Source organism: Saccostrea echinata, unplaced genomic scaffold (assembly GCF_033153115.1).
Source record: "Saccostrea echinata isolate AGI-Se365-2 ecotype Australia unplaced genomic scaffold, CSIRO_AGI_Sech_v1 ptg000013l, whole genome shotgun sequence".
NCBI classification, from domain to species: domain Eukaryota; kingdom Metazoa; phylum Mollusca; class Bivalvia; order Ostreida; family Ostreidae; genus Saccostrea; species Saccostrea echinata.
The window spans coordinates 1,735,821-1,758,402 of NW_026889762.1; the positions used below are offsets into that span (position 1 = coordinate 1,735,821).

The window sequence follows — 22,582 nt, forward strand, 5'->3', positions numbered from 1 at the left end:
CTAGATTTGCCACTCTCTTCTGGCAAGTGGTGGCGTCTCAATATGAGTTAAACTTCTCGGAAGGACATTAAACAAACAAACATGAAAGTTGGTACATCGATTTCGCTAAAAGTTGAATTTTGAGGTTACAAGATCAAAGGTCAAATGGTCATACTGGACAAAGGAGGGTAGTGAAAGTTCAATATTTTGAGACCCTTTGCTTGACAGACATCAAACTTGGTACAATAGTAGTAGACCATAAAGTCACAAGGTCAAGGGTAAAACAAGACGGAAATATATTGACCGCTCAAGAACCCTTTGCTTGGCAGGCATCGAATTTAGTATATTGGTTCCCCTAAAGGAATAGATGACCCCTGTAGCTTAGATAAAAGGATTTAATGGTCAAGGTTCAAAATGGATATAGAAAGATATCTTGAGAACCCTTCGATTTACGGACATCAAACTCGATACACTGGTTTTCCCAATAAGTACAGTGTTGTTGCTCACTGTAGATTTTGAGTTCACAAGATCAAATGTCTATTAATTGTTAAGACATAGGAAGATAATAACTGCCAAATATTTTGAGAATGCTTGGCAGACATCAAACTTAATACATTGGTTCCTTAAGGAGTAGATTATCCCTAAATCTTAAGAGGTCACAAGATGAAATTCTAAGTTGGAAGTCTTAAAATCAAAAGTTCAAGGGTCAACTTGAAAAGGAAGATCGATATTCATATGTCGACTTGATATATCCAAGTGAACTTGAAACCAAAGATCCAAAAAGTCTGACATATCTGTTTCATATTTGGATATTTTACTAGAAAAAGACGTTAATGGTAACCAAACACGTTAATTGTAACGTAACAACAAATCTTTATGAAAATATAATGACATTTCAATCCTCAACTTCCCCTACTTGCGTAGCAATAGACCTTATCACCTGCATATGTGCTTTATGTCTTCGATACGCAGGAGCATGCTCTACGTATGAGCAATTTCTAAAACAAGGCAAGCGACTGACAAAGAAAATGATAAAACAAACACTTTTGTTTATAGTCATCTCAAGTTCAATGGTCGATACAATGACCTTGACAGCAAATAAAATCTATCACTTAGTCGAATGCTGACTGATGTTTTTTTTATACGAATTGATAGTCCATCATTTACACACTTAATTGTCTACGGATTTTCAGTTTTTCACGATCATTCCAATAGTTCACGGTCTGTGTGATATGTTTGCAGGGGATGCTCAATCCTCCATGGCACTGGATCCCACCTCTGATGTGTTAGAGGTCCGTGTTTGCCCTATTTCTGGGTTTCTATTGTTTGAATGGGTGTTTTCTGAGCTTAAATACTATTATATTAAATATATTAAATATATTAATATTATCATTTTTCATCTTTGCTATATACCAATAATGTACATGGTTCCCCATAGGGAGTAGATAAAGCTTGTTGCTTTTAATATAACAATGTCAGCGGTGTCAGCGGTCAAATAAGATGGGAACTATACATTAGAAGATATTTTCAGTTCAGTAGTTTGAAAACCATTGATTTGCTTTACAGGTGCCATCTGAGAAGTTTATTTTCTTTGATGTGTTTGAGGTCTGATGGAGATCAGCCTTAATTAGTATTATTTTTGTCCCTGACTAATATATGGCCAATTGTTTATAGACATTTTAATGAATTTACTTTTTTTGCTTTTCCCACATGTAAAGTCTAGATTTAATTTTCTTTCCTCTATTATACAACTGATGACGTACGTTTTTCTGTATGTTGATGTCAAGAGATATTACTTATCGATTTATGTTGAAAGAATTTCTCGGATAGCTACTAACCCCTGCGGGGGGCTACATACAGGAATCTCTACATCATTTATCTTCCACGACTAATGTTGCCACGCAGTACAGTTAAGGTGACAAATGGAAATATCGGCAAATTTTTTATATAGAAAATACATTCTTTACAAGGATGGGCGTTTCTTTTTAGGACTTTACTATTATCAGACAAATGTAATGTGGTTGAAAACTACATGTTGGGGACGATTAGATTTCTTACCTAGACTTGTGACGTAATGTGGCAGTCACGTGATTTTAGCAAATATACCTGCAGTATTGAGGTCATCTATAAATTCCAATATTGCAAGGGCATAACCACGTTGAAAATCTAAGTTTAATTTATAATTATTTTCAACACTCTTTGTAGTTTGTGAAAAGTGCTGCGAACCTATATAGATTCTACTATATGACTGCTAAAATTACATTTGTTAGACCGTATGCTGAATATTTTGCTGTTCAAGTACATTAAATATAGATATAATTAATTCATTTACAAGATTTCATCAGGTTCGCAGCACTTTTCATATATCTTCATACCTCTTGAGTTTATGTGTAAAAGCTTGTCATAATTCATTGAGGGTATGCCCTTGCAATATATCGATTTATTACGACCCTTCTAATACCCTTCAATGAATCTGCATACAAATATACGGCAGTATTGCTTGTCTAGGAAATGTACGGGAAGTATATGATTAAAATCATAAAATATACATCGCATCCAAGTTAATGGCCTCTTATATATCTGCAAATATATTTTATTTACTTACAAAATACATTTTTCATTGTATAAAATATAACTTGATCCGCCTCTCACTGCATACAAACTGCGTCAAATTTTGCGATATGACGTCACATTGACAAGTGCATTGCGATCATTCAAATTGTTTATATATTGCTCTGTGGGATTAAACCATCGACAAAAATACATGCAATAGTAAGTATTGATGAAGTTTAAAGCTATCCAACAGTTTAAAATAGCAAATCATTTCATTTTGTGGTAATTTGAAGAACATATACATTTGTGTGATGTCATAGTAAGCATTTCCCGTAAAAATTAGGCCCCGCCTCCTTACTGCAGCCTTAACTGTGCTGCGCATGAATGCAATGAACATGCGATGAAAATACCTACTCTGTTGACTTAAAACACAATTATCACAATATAACACTTCATTGCGTGTTCTGTGTCATCAGGTTGCCCAAAAAAGTATGAAATATTTTGTCCGGATAAACTGGAGGAAAAAATAGTTGCAGACAAACAAGTTGATGAAACAAGGATATAAGCACTCTAGTTTAAAGTCAACATTTCCAAAATTCTATAGTCGATACCTTGTCAACAAAAACAATTATTGACTGACGTTTTACATACAACTTTTTGGATCATTATTAGACTCGTTCAACCAGACGCTCGGCTATCTCCGTGATCTCCGACCACCAGAGAGTCTTGTAAAGATCCTTGATAGCGTTTGTAACGCCTAAACGTCGGCTTATCGAAATTTTGGTAAAGTTTTTGATTGGCTAAAAAGTACACACATCTACAATATGAAACAATTGCATGATAAATCGACAGAAAAACAACTTAAAGAGTGACAAGTTAAATTTCTAAAAGCTATAGCAGTTAGAGAGGAATTGCTTATGGATTTGCCCACCCGTTATGAACAAGTTTGTTTTACAATGTCTTGCAAAAATTATTTCTGGAAGCAAAAGTGAAAGTAGTGTAGTCTACCTGAGTAATGTGCACTTCTTCCATTGATATTCTTATTACTCGTTGATATCCCAAATTAAAGATCAGTTTATTATCATAAAGTTTCAATCCACATCTATAACATTCTTTTTCAAAAAGGGTCCTCAAAATGAAAAGAAGATAGTGCACTCTGACGGTTACAAACGCTAATTTGATTTTTTCCAAACTATCTGCTGGTCAGAGTCTACGGAGACACTCGCTCCGAGCGTCTGATTGAAAGAGACTAGGTCATTGTTTACACACTGAATTATCTACGGATATTTCCGTTTGCTCGATCATGACAGTGAGCACACTGCGAGAGTGACCGTCAGACAGGGAATGCTTAATTTTCCATGGCACCTGATACCACCTCTGATTTTTTAAAGGTCTGAGTTTGTTCTGCTCCAAACCTGTATTGTTTCAATGGATTCTCTATATTTCATGGTAATCCGTACGAAATATTTTACAATTTACGTCATATTTCATTCATAATTATCAATAATCAAGGCAAAAAAAAAATCGAATCAACAATATTCTAACAAGAAAATCATTGATTATAGGGAGAAAGGTTGAATTTTTCTATTCAAAATTTCAGAAATCAATATCCTCATCTTTCATTTTTAGCACCTGGTATCATTTTGAACATAAAATTAAACAAGATTGTTTTTCTTCGAATAGGAATAAGACTTCAGTCCTTTATAAGTGCTTGCCTCAGCCTGTCGTTGGAGTTTGAAATTGGATATGGAAGTCAAATTTGACTATCTGTTTCTTCCAATATTTGCTCAACTGGAATTTCAGGAAGGCATGGTACCTTTAAGGGTCAAAGTTTATTAAATTTCCCACTGGACATTTTCAATGCAATCACTGGAGATTGCAAAAATGGTCCAACTTATCCAAAATTCTAGCTACATGGCTTTCAACATGAAGTTCAAAGGCAAATTACTCGTGCTCACCTCGAGCAGGCCTGAGTCACGATTGATTTTATATCGCAAATACGTTTATATACATTATTTAAAGTCCGTTCAGAATTGATGAAATACATGTATGACATAATGAGTAAAGTTTTCATATTCCCCATTGTGAATGATGTATCTGTCCCATACGCAGATTGATTACGTTAACGTTGAACAATGAGTGGACATAAATAAAGTGTATCCAAATTGTTTATTGCACAGAATACCTCCTGTTTTGGCTGAAGTCGGTGCACACCTATTGTGATAGTGATGCGCCTGTTATCATTGTTGGAACTCATCTGGACAGAGTTAAAGGGAAGGTACATGTACTAAAATTTATTTACTTCAAACATTAGTAGCCTACTATATTTTGAACTTACATGTAACTACAAGAAAATGAATAATAAATTAAGAGGGATCTTTATTAGAAATTTCTGAAGCTTTGATATTTTACTGGCACTTACTCACATGTACATTTTTGAAATAATGAAATCGATACCTTCATTTTCGTTATTTTTTTTTTGCTCCAGCATGTGCAATATCAGATTTAAATGCTTAAAATGACGCATTTTTGAAAGTTTTAATTTTACAAAAAATATTTTAAAAAAGCAGAAATACAAAGGATAAAATTATAGAAATCAACATTTATTCCAATCATAAGACAATGCTCTAAAATAAAAATAAATTGTTTACAACGAGAAAAACAGTATTCTGACTCGCAATTATAATGTCACCATATTATATGTACCTTGGAGGATATTTTTATAATTTGTCATGCATTATAGAGAATTTTTTTTAAAAAGTCTGGATAAATATATTGTAATAAAATAACTTTTCTTTTTATTTTGATAAAGAAAAAAAGTCTACCTTTATTCACTAATAACTTAGAAATATTTAGTTCATTTTGTTTTCTCTAGAATTGACGACTGAGACAACAGTAAGCCAATCTTCATGAAAACTCTTTGTAAAATAGTTAATTCTAAAGAAAACAAATATTCCTTTTTTGTTCAAAAAACTAATTATATTCATTTGTGTTTTTTGATCCGATTTCCACAATGTAATTTATGTAATCCCCTTACCCGTATGAATCACCAAATCACAACACACTGTTAATTCAACATCAAAATCATATGCACCCAGGAGCCACACTTTGATAAGTTTCGAGCGTTTTAATTTATTGTGAACATTTTTAAATTAACATATACTTTTTTCAGCAGTTTAAACAAAAACCGTATTTCATATCCTGTATTTTTTAATCAGTTATAACCTTCTGTGCCAAGCTGCATTTAAGTCTCAAGAAAGATTGACCTTGACGTACTTATATGTACCAATATGTCACTGAAGTTTTCATTATCATTTCAGAGTTCAGTTCACTGTCTGCTAAGCACAATTCTGAACAGAATAACTCCATATATCTGATCATGCCTATGACATATATAGAGGATATTCAACCTTTTGTAGATGAATATGGAATTTGTTTCACGAGTGGGACAGGATTTTTTTATATTTTCCCGAGTGCGAAGCATGAGTGGAAATATAAAAAAAATCCTGTCTCACAAGTGAAATAAATTCCATATTCATCTACAAAAATTGAATTTTCTGTTTATTACATTTATTTTATTTTCCTTTTGCCTCTGTCTTTTCTTTACACATGCAGTGTCATAGGCTTGACGTCATAGTTGAGCGATTGAAACGTCATAGCTTACTAGTTGTGAGAATGAAAACATTACATAGCATGGACTTTAGCAACATATTTAAGAAGAATCTTGCAGTTTTAGCTCTATCTTATGACAGGCCAGAAATTATTTTTTACTTACTTTGATATCCTTTCACACTGTGAGAGAATATCATTTTGGTATCCTTTCACACTGTGAGAGAATATCACTTCTATTCAATAAATAAATCACAGTATTTCCCTGTTGAAAATGTAGTAAATAGTAATACTCGTAAATTGTTATATTCGTAAAGGTTACAATATGTTTTAAAACAACAGGGATTAAAAATCACTTTGCTGTAAGCGTGGATTCATTATTGGTGAATTAACAAAAATATGACCAAACACATTTATTTATCAACCTACACTTAATTCACAGATAATGGGAATAAATGTCAATGTCTCAGCATGTCTAACTGCTTGCCAAATATCCCACTGATATCTCAAATTCACAAAAAAGTTATGCTCAAAAATGTTGCTAAAATGACATGAGTCCAACACTTTTATGTGACATTTTGAAAATTCTATAATGTCGAAGAAGTTTGATATAAAAAAATAATTGTTTTTGCTGGAAATAAAGGATTTCTTAATAATATTCAAAGCATTTAACTTTAAATGTAGAGGGTAGCTGCTTTTGTATCACCAAGTTGTGATAATGACTGATGTTAAAAAAAATATACCATGCCTGGAGCGCAACAGAAAAAAGTGTTGCCAAAAAAAAAAAAAAAAAAAAAAAAAAAAAAAAAGATTTTAAAAACTCTTTATAACAATTAAGTCAAAAAAGAATTTTCAAAGTGTAAAACAACTGATATACAATTTAATACTTTAAAATGTTATATAAATCACAAGCAGCATTAATGAAAGTCAAGTATCTGTGCATACCCAATAATGTCAAGAGTACAGTATTTCAAGTTTTGCATGAAAAGATTTTTATCAGTATATGATTCTGGAAAAAAAAGACACAAAAAACATTTTTTTTTACCAAATTTATCAATTACAGGGTCTGTCTGTTTTTCGATCTATATTTTTATGGTCAGGAGTGTAACTCATTTTTTTTAATGATTCAAGCTTTATGATGTTCCTGCTAAGAAATGTTCTTTATTTAATAATGATCTATTTTTATAATTAAGAACTAAATTATTGACAGTTTTATTATTTAAATCCATCATATTTTCAATTTTATCAATTCAGATGTATTTTTGTCTTTCATTTAATTCTTATGAATATAAATAAAAGATAAACACAGTGAAAAACTGTTATATAATTCAAGTAATTCCACCTTAACTTAACCAAAAAAAAAAAAAAATTACAAAAAAACAAAACAAAACAAAACAAAAAAAAACATCAAGTTCTGATTTAATCTTTGCTTCATAATTCTACCTTAAAGACTCTAATGCTCTTGGTCAGGACTGCAACAAATATGTTAACTTAGAATTATTCTGATCAAATATGAATAAATATAATCAAAATCTTAATGAGTAGAATAATTGTGGTTGGAATCAGTTGCTTACAGAGTTTGTCATGTGAAGGAAAATATACTATAAAATGTTTTTATCTTCTAAGTATATATTTTAGCTAGTTTTTGACATAAATAGAGAAAAATTCATGGAATAAAGCCATGTTTAAATACTTTCCAGTGTTTTATTTACATATGAAGTATTGGACTATAAATATTGCACAACAACGAACTGATTTACAAATTATGAATCGGTTATTGTGTGTTTTTTTGTTTTAAATATTAAATAAAAAAAACATAATAGATGTCAGGAGTGCAACACAATAATGTAAAATAATATCATTTCAAAATCTAGTAATTTTTGCAAGAAAACTTGAATATCAAAATTCTTTTTTTTTTTTTTTTGGTTTAGATATAAAGAATTGACCTAAATGAGGCAACAAATGATTTTAGTGGTTTATTATTTAAGGATATCCGATTCTCAGCCAGGAAGGATAACTCTTTAATTTATTATTTTATTAAAAAAAAGTCTTAAAATGAAGCTTGAAATTGAGATCTTTTTGTGCAACATTTTTTTTTATTTTTTGCATCTAAATATGATTCAAGGTTTTTTGAAGTCTTAGAAACAGTCTTGTAAAATGTTAACATTTGTACCCCATAAAAGAAAAAAAAAATGAATTCATTTTTAGAGAAATATAATTCCTTTTAGTCAAGCATTAGATACCAATGCTTATTAGCATGATATGAAATTAGATGTGATATGTAATGTCTAGCAATGATAGCACAAGCTTTTTACATTATGTATTGTATAATAATTGAAGTAAAGAGAAGAACTAAAATACTGTATAAGCATAAAAAAGATGCAGTTTTCTCCAAGTGCCTGGATACCTATATTTTTCTATCCTAAATTATATTTGTTGATCAATTTTCAATTAGAAATAGCTGGTGCTTTTATTCGCATTTAATGAAAATATATTTGAGATTTGATAATTTCCCCTTTAGAATATGATTAACAATAAATATGAACTTGGAAGAAATACCATGGGTAAATGAACTTTACTATGTGAAATCAGAGCCATTTTGTGAGCACTTTCCATTGCTTAAAAGCTGATTTTCAGAAACTGAGAATCGGACTACCTTTATATTTCTTTTATATTAATTTTTTTTAAAACCAGAATCGAAAAAAAATGTATAAATAACAACCAAAAGGCCATTTTTCACATATACAAGAGAGGAAACTCAAACAATAATTAGATCTTATCATATATATCCCTGGTGCCAATTTGAAGCATTAAAAACTCTAAAATGTCTTTTAATTAAATATATTAGAAATTATTTAGCATGTAGTGATATTTACTTTTTTCAAAAAAAGTTTTATTGATTAAAAACTCTGAAACATTTTTATAATCCAGCTGTGTATTCTATTGCTGCTGCAGGAATTTGAACTAGAATGCATGTAAAATATGATTAAAAAATGTTTTGAGTAGTTGATTTTTCCCCAAAAATTTCAATTTTGTGTTCATAATTTTTAATTCACCTTTATAAGAGTGTTCACTATAATCGTGTTTTACAGAACTAGGCTACCTACTACAGCTACATAATGATATCGAATAGAAAATCTGAATTCTCTAAAACTGATCTTGGTGCCATCAACATGTCGCTCTTGTGAATCTTGGCTAAAGAAACATGAAGAAAACAAACAGTAAACTCAAATATCCACTGAAACAATACAACATCATAGCAGAATAATAGAGGATATTCAATGTTTTGTAGTTGGATATGGAATTTATTTCACGAGTGGGACAGGATTTACTAAAAAGGCCATTGTATCGATCAGATAATTTGCGAAATGTTGACTTTCAATGAGATTATTGATATTCTTACAGAAGTATTTGACGGTGATGTGTTGTTCTGAATTTTGAAATCACTGGACAGGAGTAAAAACACAAAATTTAGAATGTTGTATATTTTGTATCAAGTAAAAAAAAAAAAAACAACAAGAAAATACAGAGATGCAACACATGTTCACTATCTTCACTCTAAATGCCAATTAAAGAAAGCTTATTATATAAGCTAAAGATACTGTAAGCTCCCCACGGAGGGTCATCCTGGAATGAGAGCTTTACAATGTACTTTCACAACACTTTTCAAGGTCACTCCTTAAGTCTTGTTTCATGTTCCTCAATAAGGACAAGGCTTGGTATCAGTTCAAGTATTGGTTTATTAATTGATCATTCAACAAGAAATGGCAGAATGGGAAACAGATTTGGATACATATAGTTATTTAATAATATTTGTTTTGGTCGGCGGTGTCAACCCTACTTTAAGTGTAAAAGAATAGGGAAGTTGATTTGGAATTAAAAAAAGGTCAAAAGATCTTAAATCAGGGGTCCGTTTCATCAAAAGTCGTAAATTTAAGACTTAACTTGCGTGTACTTCCGGGGTTTACGACATAATTTAGTCGGGCGTAATTTACGTTTCACGAAGTGGCGTAAAACTAGTCGTAAACGATACGCTTAGTCTCAGGGCTAAGTCCTTGACAACACTGTATTGCACATGCACAAAAAATATAAACATTCGTATTTTGTTCAATGCATGCAGGACAACACACATACATGTATATATTAACGTAAATGAAAAATTACATGAATTTTTAGGGACCTTGTAGAAAACATGCATCTTATATCTAATTATTATAAAATATTAACTACTTACAGCATACCATCTGATTATACTCCAAAATTAAAGGTCTGAGAAAAGAAATAAATGTTCTTGTAAATGTATGGAAAGAAAATATTTTTTGAAATATTTAAATTATCCCCCCTCTCTATTTTGATTCAGGAAGAGAGAAAGAGGGCGAGAGAATTCGTTACATTTTTACGTTCTTTTTTAAAGTATAAACCTTTGCATCTGATAGACTACTAAGATATTAAGAATTGATAAAATTATACAAAATATGCATCCTCAAGAAAAAATATTTTTTTCCCATTTCTTCTATGGCATGACCCTGTACGCCATTCCATTTGTTCCTAAAAATTGTAGTATTTATTTTTAAAAATGCGGTCTCTTTTTTATAGATAAAAATGGCAAGTATCATCGATACTGTATACCGGGTTATTTTCGCCCCGTGTTATTTTCGCCCTTTCGCATTTGCAAACAATTTTGCCCTGTTTTAAATTCGCCCAGTCACAGTCCTGTTTAAGAAATTGTACTGTCTTCTTTGAATTTCGTGTCGTCTTAAATTCGCCCACTTGTGTCTTGGGCGAAAGGGGCAAAAATAAAACGGAGGCGAAATTTTCTCTGTATACAGTATTTTTTTTTTTTTTTTTTTTTTTTTTTTTTTTTTTTGAATTTTTTTTCAAAAATTTATCACTCAGTTTTGAAACATTAATATATTGTTATACATGGGGTAATAATTATCGTAAAATTACAGTCATTTCCCAGTCAAGTTTCTCTGACATGATTCTCAGAAGCTTTCCAGTGACTTTGTTGCCCCTAGTCCCTAAGCTAAAATTCTCTTTAATTTGTATTCAATATCTGAATACATTGACTTTCAAGTATATTTTACAAAGTCAGCTGAAATCTTTTTTGTCTTTTGAACGTTAATAACCTTTTATGGAGGCAGGTGCGGGTCCCTGATTTTTCTTATTTAAGGGGGGGGGGGGGTTAGGGGCTGGGTCATTGAATTGGAGCAAGCAAAAGTGAGGAATAAGTTCTGATCATCTTTATTGAAGATTGTATCAAAATCCTCCGTCATTCGACATTCATATCTATGGAATTGACACCATGGTAAATTCTTCAACGTACGCGTGTGTACAATAAAGAGGAAGAAGTGAAGCGATATTTTTTGTGTTGGGGCAAACAAAAAATATTTTTACCAATTTTTTTCCATAAAAGAAACTTGTAATTGAACAAAATTTGCATGTGTCATGCAAAAATTCATCTTTTGTCATTTTTTTCCTTTTTCCGTCAAGGTGTCTCTTTAAAGAAGATAACTATGCCTTTGTGGAAAAATTATTTTTTAGAAAAACAAAATATGTTGGGATAAATAGCTTTTTTACCAAAACAGACATTTTTAATGGGTTTCTTCAAAATGCATATCGTATAGTCAATTTACAATGTACCTCATGCTCAAAATACAACAATCAAGTGTTTATAAAAAAAAAGGATTGTCAACGAGATGTTAAAATCCCTAATAAGGCAATCTTTTATGAAGAAATTTATTAAAGTAAGTTATGTAAATACTGCATGTCACCTACCTCTCCAAGTGGGTGTATCCTCCACCCCCACCCCACCCTACTTTCCGTTCCCCAAATCTTCATAGTTTGTAAAATTAAATAATGCATCTTTTGTATTAAACAAACTTCTTAGAACAGTAATTATGCGTTTCTTAGAACAGTAATTCTGTGTTTCATTGTTTACGCCGAATTTACACCTACCCATGAGTAGACGTAACATTTTGGCCTTACTTTAGTCTGGTATAATAAAACGCTATTTAAAAAGACACAATCTTAGTGCTAGTCCCGATTTACTCCGGCGTAGCGCTACGACTGGGCGTACGACCTTTGATGAAACGGGCCCAAAGTGTCCAGTGTATTGGGAGATAATTGACAGTTTGTCTCACCTAGCTAATACTTCGATCCGCTGATGCAACTTATCTGCCATAAACTGGCGAAGCGCTTATATTTTTAAGTTTCTGAAGTACTCATGTGACACAAATTAACGAATGAAAAAGCTGTACGGTGACGCTCGATTAATGACAAACAGAGATCTGTCAAACAGTGTCAAACAACGTCAAACAAGGCTGTCATACAATGAATATATAAGCTACAAAACGGAAGTAACATTCACAATAACAATAATAATAATAATATGGTATGGATCTGAAAGATGTTTTCATCAACTGTAAGTAAGCATTTTGAGTGAAATAAACGTGTATTTCATGATAGAAAACCGCGATCGTACAGCAGACGTCATTCAAATAGCTCTGCCATAATAAAAATGTGTAACTACCATTAAATCCCGTTTAATGTAGAAGACTTGATCAATCTTAGTAAAACATCTTCAAACACTGATTTTTTGGATATTCACAAACAATTATAACATCGAATTGCTTTAAAAAAAAAAACAACTTCTTTAAATACAAAACTTTGGCTAATACAGATAAGATGTCGGCAGGATGTAAAGAACTTTCATGACTCCTGCAATCGTGTGCAATTACTGCGCTTATTTGATTCAAATATAATTAAGTAAAATAAAGTAACATGGAAAGATTTTAAAGGTATATATTGAATTCCTTGAAAGTAGGATTTCCTGTATAAATACATGCAACAAGTACGAATGTACAAGTCAAAAGTGCTATAAATAGAAGCTACCACGTTGTGTAAATATTCAACACTGTTCAAAAGTGTAGTTTATGAGTAATAAAGTCCACCCTGATAATAATCTCAAAAAATGTTAACACATTTTAAAAGATATAAAAAAAATAAACATATAAATCAAATTCTACTTGAAATATCCATTAATTATTTGAAAATGTTTGTAACATACATTGATAAATTTTTATGGGTGTAAAGTAACAAATCAGTTGTCTTTTTATTGCTTTATCAGTAAAGTCACTGAATGTAAATGTTGTGGGGAGATCCATGAAACAGCCGTATTTAACTATAAAAAACCGATATTTATCAGTTGTTTTAGGCAATACACACTGTCTAGATTGCAGCGGATGACACATTGATAAGGTCTAAATAAGTATGAGAATCTAAAGTCAAATATGCATTTCAACTGTACTTGTTTGATATATGTTTCCAATCTCATATTTGTTATGACGTTCGTGACGTTCTTTGAGTATAATGTCCGCGGCATTTCTTTGATCTCGCAATTACTTTAGTAGAATTGTTAATATATTCTCTACAATTATTTGTTTCAAAGTTAAGTTCTAAGTCTATGAAAAGTAGATAAATAAGGTATCAATGTTTTTTTTTTCTTCTGGCAATAAGAGTAACATTTTACAAATTGAAAATTTGAATAATTGAATTTTCTCTTGTTTCCCTTAATTTGTATACCAAGTCACTATGCATGTATTTAGCATGATGTACAGTATGTAACCACGGAAATACCAAAGTAACTTAAATATTACACGATTCGTACATATAGGCCGTTAATTTGGTGTTAACATCCGAACCAATTCCCCTTTCTCCATAGTATGGCGTGATTCAATTGGTACCTTGTTAAACTGTGGGTATTCGATTTACCCACTCTTAAAACACATTTAACCAAGACCAAAATTCCTCGTTTCTCTCCCCTAACATGTTGACATTAATGTAAAGGCCGTGAGCAAACCTGACATGATTTTAACCCCTTAGCCAAGATACCTAACTCTACCTGCGTCCCTTCAGCCAACTACCCCGTGTCTACAGTTCCCCATCAACCCTTATGTTTACGTCAAAGGTGTTTTATGAAGTCTCTGTTTGATGCTGTGCATACTGATGGTCTTAAGTTTCATACCTTTTTTCACCATTTCTTTTAATTTTAACAGTTTTGCTTCTGTCAACTTTTTAATATAAAACATTCACCGATGCCAGATGACATGTTTATTGTTGTTAAGTTATTTTCAGAAGTTAACATATTATAAAAGAGAAACCTTATTTAGGACGGAAGAGAAGAAAAACAAATTTTAGTGGCTATTGTGAACAAGCAACGCTGCTCTGAGCCGGAACGACATACCCCACGTTTAAGTGAATAAAGCATTTACTCTCATTGGTTTAAATGTTAAAACACATGTTGGTAATCACAATTAGATATCCTTTCTACTTTTTTGCAGAATTCTGATGCTTTCTATAACAATATACTGGATCAACTACAGTTTAACAAACATTTGAAAGCACACCTGGACAGAAAAAGATGTTTTGTTCTTGGCTTTCAAACAGATAGCGAATCTTCTATCGATACTCTATCAGAATTAGAGAAGTGTATAGTTACAATTGCCAGAGACGATAAATGGAAAGAAACCATCCCTACCGACTGGGCTTTGTGTGAAGTTGTATTTAGAGAAAGCAGAAGACGGGAAATAAGAATGACTTCGCTCACAGATTTATCATCAAAATGTTTCGGTGAAAACAAAGAAAAAGGTGCTCAAATCAGAGACATTTTAAAATTTTATCATGACATAGGTGTCATACTTTACTTTAATGACAGAAATCTTTCTGAAACGGTCATTATTGATATCCAGTGGTTTATAGATTCCTTCAAGAATATTATTACCGACCCAAACCACGTTAGGGATATTGCAGAAAATTCCGTGGATTGGTGGAATTTTTACAGAAGTGGTCATATTCTAGACAGACTCCTTACAGGCATATGGAGTAATAGACATTTTAAAATGGATCTCTGGAACAGAAATCACGAAAAAACCAACCTTCTCCAGTATATGCAACGTCTTGGTCTGATAGCTGTAGGTACCTACGCACACTACATTCCCTGTATGAACAAACGTGCATTTGGAATTTCAGAAGAATGTTATTTTCAATCTCTACAAAGCAAAACATCCGTATTAGTCTTTCGATTCCAATTTTTGCCATGTTTTTTCTACTATCGTCTTATCGTTGCCTGTTTGACGAGGACCAATGGAGAATGGACGGTTTTGGAAGACAGAGGACTTTGTTTATACAAGAATGTGGCTTGTTTTGCCTATAAAGAACATGTTGTGGCTTTAGCAGTAAACAATTCTTCAATTCAGGTTCAAATTTTTCAACCCAGCAATATCTTTGTCATAAAAGAAGTGGCATTGGAAGTGCGCTATACTGTTGAAAGGTTATTAAAAGAACTTTTAGGGAATTTCCACAAGAAAGTTGACATGTACACTGTTGGATATCAGTGTAGTAATCAGGAAGTGTTTCGAGAACACGATGACTGCTTTGTAGAAGAGAAAGATATTTACAAAAAAGGGAAAATTAGATGTCCAAAACACGGAATGATCAATTATCATGTATTAAGTGAATCAGCTCTTCTGGTTTACTGGAAAATGGTGAGAGACAATGTATATGCTTTGAAATGTACATGTATATATGTAAATTACTCATGCCCAGTAATAGATATGAAAGGAAAAATAAATGTTTTAACTTATAAATGCAAAGTATGCGAAAACCAACTTTACAATCATATTTGATTTAGAATTTTCAAATCTTCCGAAAAATTCTTAATAAATAATGACTGCATTATCATAATCAAAAGTATATGTATCTGTTAGAATGAAATATCGTCAATAACGTATTCCTTTATATATTGATTATCTTTTTCATGTTTTTTTCAGGATGTTATAGCGGAGATTTCAGGTATGAAATTTAATGTGTATTCTAGTACTCACAAAGGGAGCGCTTTACCTTAAAATTGCTTTTAAAATATTTTTTTAGCTTTACTAATTTAATGGTGTTTAATAATCAGATTTGGATGACCTCATGGATCAAGATGAATGTACCCGTCTATCCGAACCTGAATTGAGAAAACTGAATTTCAAGTCTTTCGAAAAGCTTACAAAGATAGGAAGAGACGCTCTGCAGCTTTATTTTGACAGAATATTTCCACCTCTAGACCTTGTAACAACACTTACTACGAACAAAGACAGTCTGCAACGTGGACAGTTTAAAATGAACCAAGATCAGTGTACTCTGCTTTTTCCAGGTATTGTAAAACAGTAGAGGCATATATGTTCTATATTTATAATTACAAACAGGACGCCATAATCAAATTTCCAACACAAGTATTAGAAGTTATAATCACAGTGATTTTCATTGTTTTTGATATATATAAAATACATGGTTACTGTCTTGAAATATAAGCGATATTTGGGCGAGGGTAAGAAAACGTGATAGAGGGCGAGGCTTGCCGAGCCCTCTATCACGTTTTCGACCCGAGCCCAAATATCGCTTATATTTCAAGACAGTTTCCATGTATTTTGTTTATCCTGCAACATATTTTTACGTGACTTCCAAAACGAGCTATTTTCAATCGATTTAGGTACATCTCCTCTGCAGTTGAAACTAAGACGCCATGGCGTAAACATTGCAATATTCATGACGTCACAATGTTTTTAGAACGTCGGAATACATCCACGAGGCTTTATTAGGGCATTGACCGAATAAAGCTTTAGTTTATTTTAGGAATGACTCTAATTCGTGGCCAAATTATTCGAGTATAACCTGGTTTGGGTCAGTTTACGCTTTATAATCCGCGAAGCGGATTATAAAACAGCGTAAACTGACCCAAACCAGGTTATACTCGAATAATTTGGCCACGAATTAGAGTCATTCCTTATAATTTAATTTCAAAATCATTAAATAACTATGGGTGTAAAATTTCTTTGCTTTTTATTAGTTCAAATTTGCCGCTCAATAATACAACTATAGTAACGGAAGTGATGGGAAGCGAGGGGAGGTAAAAACTGATACACAGGCCTAGCAGCCTTGTTGTTTATTTACATGTGGTAAGATCGAATTATTGTTTGAAGTTAAAGGTACATTTATTAAATATGGAATTTTCCATGAATCCCGAGGACTGGAAATGAGAGGATTGTATGGATACAGATGTTTCAGCTGGTTGTCAGGGGGGTGTGTCCCCATACCAAACCAGGTTATACAGAAATAATTTGTGTTCCTTTTTGGATATTAACCAATCAGAGGCTAGAATACAAACAAAATTAAATTATTAGGTTACCTTCATTAGGTCAATGCAAGGGGTAGTTGCAGGATAAAACTTTTTTCCACGATCTTTCAGTTATCTGTCAAGACATATAATTGCTGTTTTATTATTAATCTTGCCTTAAAGAAATCTTCACAGAAAACAGAAACATGTATAACAAATGAACAAATTAAACAATGTAATTCGTGTTTTGTGATTTGCTTTTCTGTTTTCTTTTCATAATTTATAAGCGTTTTATTCTTTTATATATCCATACAGCTGATAAATCAATTCCCACTTCATCCACATTTGACGTAACCATAATGTATAAATTGTTGAGGAACTGTGGTCCAAACCTCCTTCCACCAACCAATGGCTGGGGAAAAAAACCTGAAATAGGACAAAAACTCCCCACTGATGACGTAGATGGAATACGAATATACAGGAATGAAGTGGAACATAAAACACAGACAACCAACATCATGGAGAAAGACGACTTTGATCTAAAATGGAGAGATCTTTCTCAGGTGCTTCGTTACTCCTGTTTTCGTGCGTCAATGTGTATTCTAAAAGAGTAGAAAATGGGATGTATTTTTTGTTCACTGTACCGGTCACAATAGCCAAGGTAGGGTGTTAGCTTCATGATCGGAAGGCCCAGTTTCTATTCTCGCTCGTTTCAAGTCCATCACCGGCATACGGTGACGTCTTTTTATCAGAAAAAAATTCTCTATTTAGACGCGTAACAAAAATCAATCAATCAATCAATCAATAAATGTTCATTGTGGGCTTTGTCAAGCAAAAATCTTTTGACAAAAAGGGGAAGTTATTTGGGGGCAAATCCATAAAGTGCCTCTGTTTCCAATAGTATCCTACATGTATATACCGGCAAAATTATTGATTTGGCAAAATTAGGGGGTGGGACATGGTCCCCTGCACTCCTCGCAAAGTTCTTCAAATCTTTAAATACGGCATGCTCTATTTATAGGAGGCCCTTAAATTGCTTAAAAATGAACCACTATTATATTCATGAACCATACGGTATACATTATATTATATAATGTTTTATCGAGAAAACAATTTGAAAACTGTCGTAATTAGGCGATAAACGCCCATTTTATAGGGTTCTTGAAGTAAAAAAAATATTTATATCAGTATGTAAAATCACATTTGATAACAATACTGACGAGTAATAAGCAAATCTTGTGTCATAAATGACGTCACTAGTCTTGACGAAGGTACAAGTGATCAAGAGGAGTGTATCAGTTGGTTAAATAATTACAAAAATGCTTAAATAAATATAAAATCATCGCTAATTTTCATATCTTATCAATAAAATGAAAAAGAAATAAATTATCTAAAATGATTTTATTGATTTTCAATTTATCTAAGTGCTATGGAGCCGTACAACGACAGAGAATGTAAAGAAAAGCGCTAACACGATCAGCATATTCCTAATTAACTTCAAAACGCAAGGACATAAACTAGACTGTTTGAGCTGAAATATGGAATATTAGTTGCTTTTATCATGAATATTTTGAAAAGTGCTGGGAGCCAATTCTGTTCGACAGAAGATTATTTTTATTCATAACGGATTTTAACCGAAATAGGTATTTCCTAGCTATTGTGCGCATTTTCGGCAATCTTACAAGTATTTTCGAAACTGCTCAAACTAGCTCCCAGCACCTTTTGGGTAGACGATGCAAACCTGTTTTAATATTTATCAGTTGCCCCCCCCCCCCCCCCCCAAAAAAAAATGCATATGCCCTTGCTCTAGCTCATTTTCCATATTCAGCTTAACAATTCTATTTTAATAAAAGTCACTCGACACACAGCTGATACATGCGACGTAACTGGTATTCCTATCCATCATATTAACTTCCTTAAATGTAAACAGTTACTTTGTTACAAAAAAAGTTAATACGTATCAAGGAGGTACTAAAATCGCATTTTTCCATTTCCTTCTTTGACATAGCTGAGTAATTACATAGGGTCAAATGATATTGAAACGTCATAGGTGTTAATAGTCAGTTAGAACAGGTAAAGCTTATCATAAAAAAAAATGATGTTAAATAAACCGGTTATGCAATATCGTTGAGGAAATTTTGACATTGACGATATTTTTTGGTAATGAACGTTTTTCGTTTTTTGTAAGAACGACTAGAAAAAACCATGAAAATTTGCTGACAAGTAAAGAGGAAAGCTTTTAAAAAAGTATTATTTCCTTAAAAAAATATCAAAGTAAAAAAAAATGTGATCGGGCATAAACTATTGTTCTGAATAGGGTCAGAGTCATGGAGTTGCAGAATAAAGGGCCCCTTTCACATTCTGTCCGGCGTCTGTTTGTCTGTCTGTCTGTCTGTCTGTCTCTCCTTCTGCCTGTCTATGCGTCCACCTGTAAACTTTTCGTACATGTATTTTCGACTTTTCTAGAACGACTGGGGCAATTTCTACCCATCTATTTCAAAACATGCTTGAGAGAGGAAGGTTCAAGCTTGATAAAATGAAAGTTCACACCCTCTTTCAAGGGGAGATAATTGAGATTTTTGGTGGCATCTTATAGAATTATTCTTCTCCAGAACACTGGGCCCGAAAAGATGAAAATTATGTGAAAGTTTCATTTTATAGTATATTTCACTTTGCTCAATTCATGACCCTAGGAATACGGTGGGGTACAAAGAGAGATCAAATTTTTACATAAGAATATAAAATCATCTGACGAAAACCACGATTAGTTTTATTAATATGATAGTACCCTCACGAAGCGTAAATTAAAGTTTTTTTTTCTTCAAATAATTACCCCAGGGTAGGGTGGACCGCAATAGGGAATCAACGATTTACTTAGGAAGAAAAAATAAATCTTTAAAGAAATCATTTTATAAGAAACAGCAAGGCCCTTAATAGTCATATTTATACAGAAGCATCCCTCTGTATTGGTTCTGTATAGCAGGTTGTGTAGATTCAGGTTTGTTCAAATCACGACCCCTGAGGGTTGGATAGAGCCATAAGAGGGATCAAGAATTATATAGGAATATATTGGAAAAATCTTGAAAAAATCTTCTCAAGAACAGCAAAGCTATGATTAGTCATGTTGATATGGAAGCATCCCAGTAGTGTAGATTAAAGGTTGTTCAGATTATGTCACACGGGAGGGGGGGGGGGGTAGGGGGCACATTTTTTAAAATCTTCTCTAGAACAACATGCATCCATAATTAGTCATATTAAAGATTAGAAGATCCTCAGGTTGTGTAAATTCGTGTTTGTTCTAATCAATCTCTTGGAATACGGTAGGGTCACATCAGGGAATAAAGTTTTACACATGGATATATAGGAGAAAAAAATTCTGAGGCAGAACATCAGGGCCATATTGACTCATGTGAACGATGTTGCAAATAGTCCTCTTGTTGTAATTGCCCAATCTTGATGTCCATATTGTATTGTTATCAGATCTTTTTGTTTTTTTATTTGTTTGAGTTGCTTCGATTTATCTTTATTTCGCTTACGCATTTTTTCTGTGAAGTCACGTATTAACATACCTAAGTTAAAAAATAAAAATAAAAGTTTGAAATTATTCCTTTATATTAATGTCATTATTTCTTAAAAATACAAACAAACAAAACGACGTTTACTTACTCTTTGCATCTAATTATAAGAAGTTAAATCTACATGTTGCTGAATTTCTAGTACGTGATGCGTATAGGGAAGAATTGCATTTAGTTAGCAGTTGAGGTTAAAGTGCCTGTATAAGTTAAAAGACATTATGAGGAGAAAGTTTTAACAGTTGAACTTGGTTAGATTTTTTAGCTCTGGTGGATATTTTAATTACTTTTTCAAATTGATGTAATTTTTTGAAGCAGAATTATCAAGATTTTAGTCCTGTGACTGTAACAGGCAATTAGGGGGTTGGGGTGATGAAGCTCAATTTGCTAGTTGTATTTAATTTTAACGTTGGTGAATATCAAGTCATTTCAGATTATTTTATTTCATATGTGTTGGTTTTTCAAAAAAGAATTAAGAAAAAAATAATAAAATAAAAAACACGAATAAAAAATGAATAAATAAAGAATAAATGAATAAATAAAACTTTGTTTCAGTTGAAGATAACTTTACCTGCACTGGTAATCTTCTAGCATTAAACATATTGAATCCAAACTCTGCTACAATATCTCTAAAATACATTTGTACTGAGTTCTCTTAAACTAATTACATTTCGTAACATGGTTTTCTTTTTTTTTAACAGGCAATACTGAGACTTAGTAATGGATCATTAAAGCAAGACATCATGTCCCTCAGACGACAGAGATAAAATGATCCGAGTGACATCGCTGGAGTTTATTGAACAAAGACATTCACTTCTATTATCTCAAAACCGGATGAAAAAGTAAATAGCAGGTCAACCTTTTGAATTAGTGTGCTTCACCTTAAGTTGATGAATAGTAATGAAGTTAAAAAGGAGGGGATTTATTTTTAGTAAGAACACCTGATAACACTGTGAAAAAGTTTATGATCATTGGAGTCACTGTTCGTGGACAATTAAAGTCAACTACTTCATGAGGATGCAGTTTCGTATTTTGAGCATGCAATGCATCGACTCGTTGGGAACATCTTAGCTTTGTTCCGATGACCCACGTAGTCCAAGAACATTGAAAATTTCTGCGTCTGTATTGGAAAGCGTCTTACAAAGAGAGTTATGTTTTACGTTTAGTGATTTGTAGCTTACATGTAGAATGTGTTGATAAAGTAGCTTACAAACTCATTCAATGAAAGACGTAAACATCAGAGGCTAAGTTATATTCATTCTTGTTTTACTGATGTGAGATCGTAGTAAAATAAAAAATCGGTGCTTTACTCTTTTATGCCCTCTATGTAATAAATTGTATGGTGTACTTTTCTGAACAAAGCAATAAAATGTTTAAATTTATTTAAAAACAATGCTTAGAGGAAGTAAAAAAATATATGAATATTTTGATATAATCAGATGTACAGAAATCTTGTCCAATATGTAATATAAATAATTTCTTACTCTTCTAAGAGTTACTTTTTTTCTTGATAGAATCTCAATTTATATGTTTTGTGATTCTTGACGTCAAGGATATTAAAAATATACTCTGAGCAAACAGAAAAGAGCAGTTATTTTAGAAAAATGTACCAATGTGTGTTTAGAAAATATTTATATCGATTGATGATTAACCCTAATCAGAACTAAAACTAGAAAACTGACTATCAGAGGGTGCCTACTAACATTACACT

General features: G+C 32.3%; 1 protein-coding gene across 1 annotated transcript in view; it reads left to right on the top strand.

Moving 5' to 3' along the window:
- Positions 1 to 22,358, top strand: part of LOC133186312 (uncharacterized) — a 49,910-nt gene extending 27,552 nt beyond the window's left edge. The window contains exons 5-10 of the mRNA XM_061321545.1: positions 4,713 to 4,810; positions 14,484 to 15,686; positions 15,972 to 15,993; positions 16,103 to 16,339; positions 17,615 to 17,862; positions 21,573 to 22,358. Coding sequence (XP_061177529.1) covers positions 4,713 to 4,810; positions 14,484 to 15,686; positions 15,972 to 15,993; positions 16,103 to 16,339; positions 17,615 to 17,862; positions 21,573 to 21,638 — 1,874 coding nt within the window. The 3' untranslated portion in view covers positions 21,639 to 22,358. The remainder of the gene's footprint in view (positions 1 to 4,712; positions 4,811 to 14,483; positions 15,687 to 15,971; positions 15,994 to 16,102; positions 16,340 to 17,614; positions 17,863 to 21,572) is intronic.
- The last annotated feature ends 224 nt before the right edge of the window (positions 22,359 to 22,582 follow it).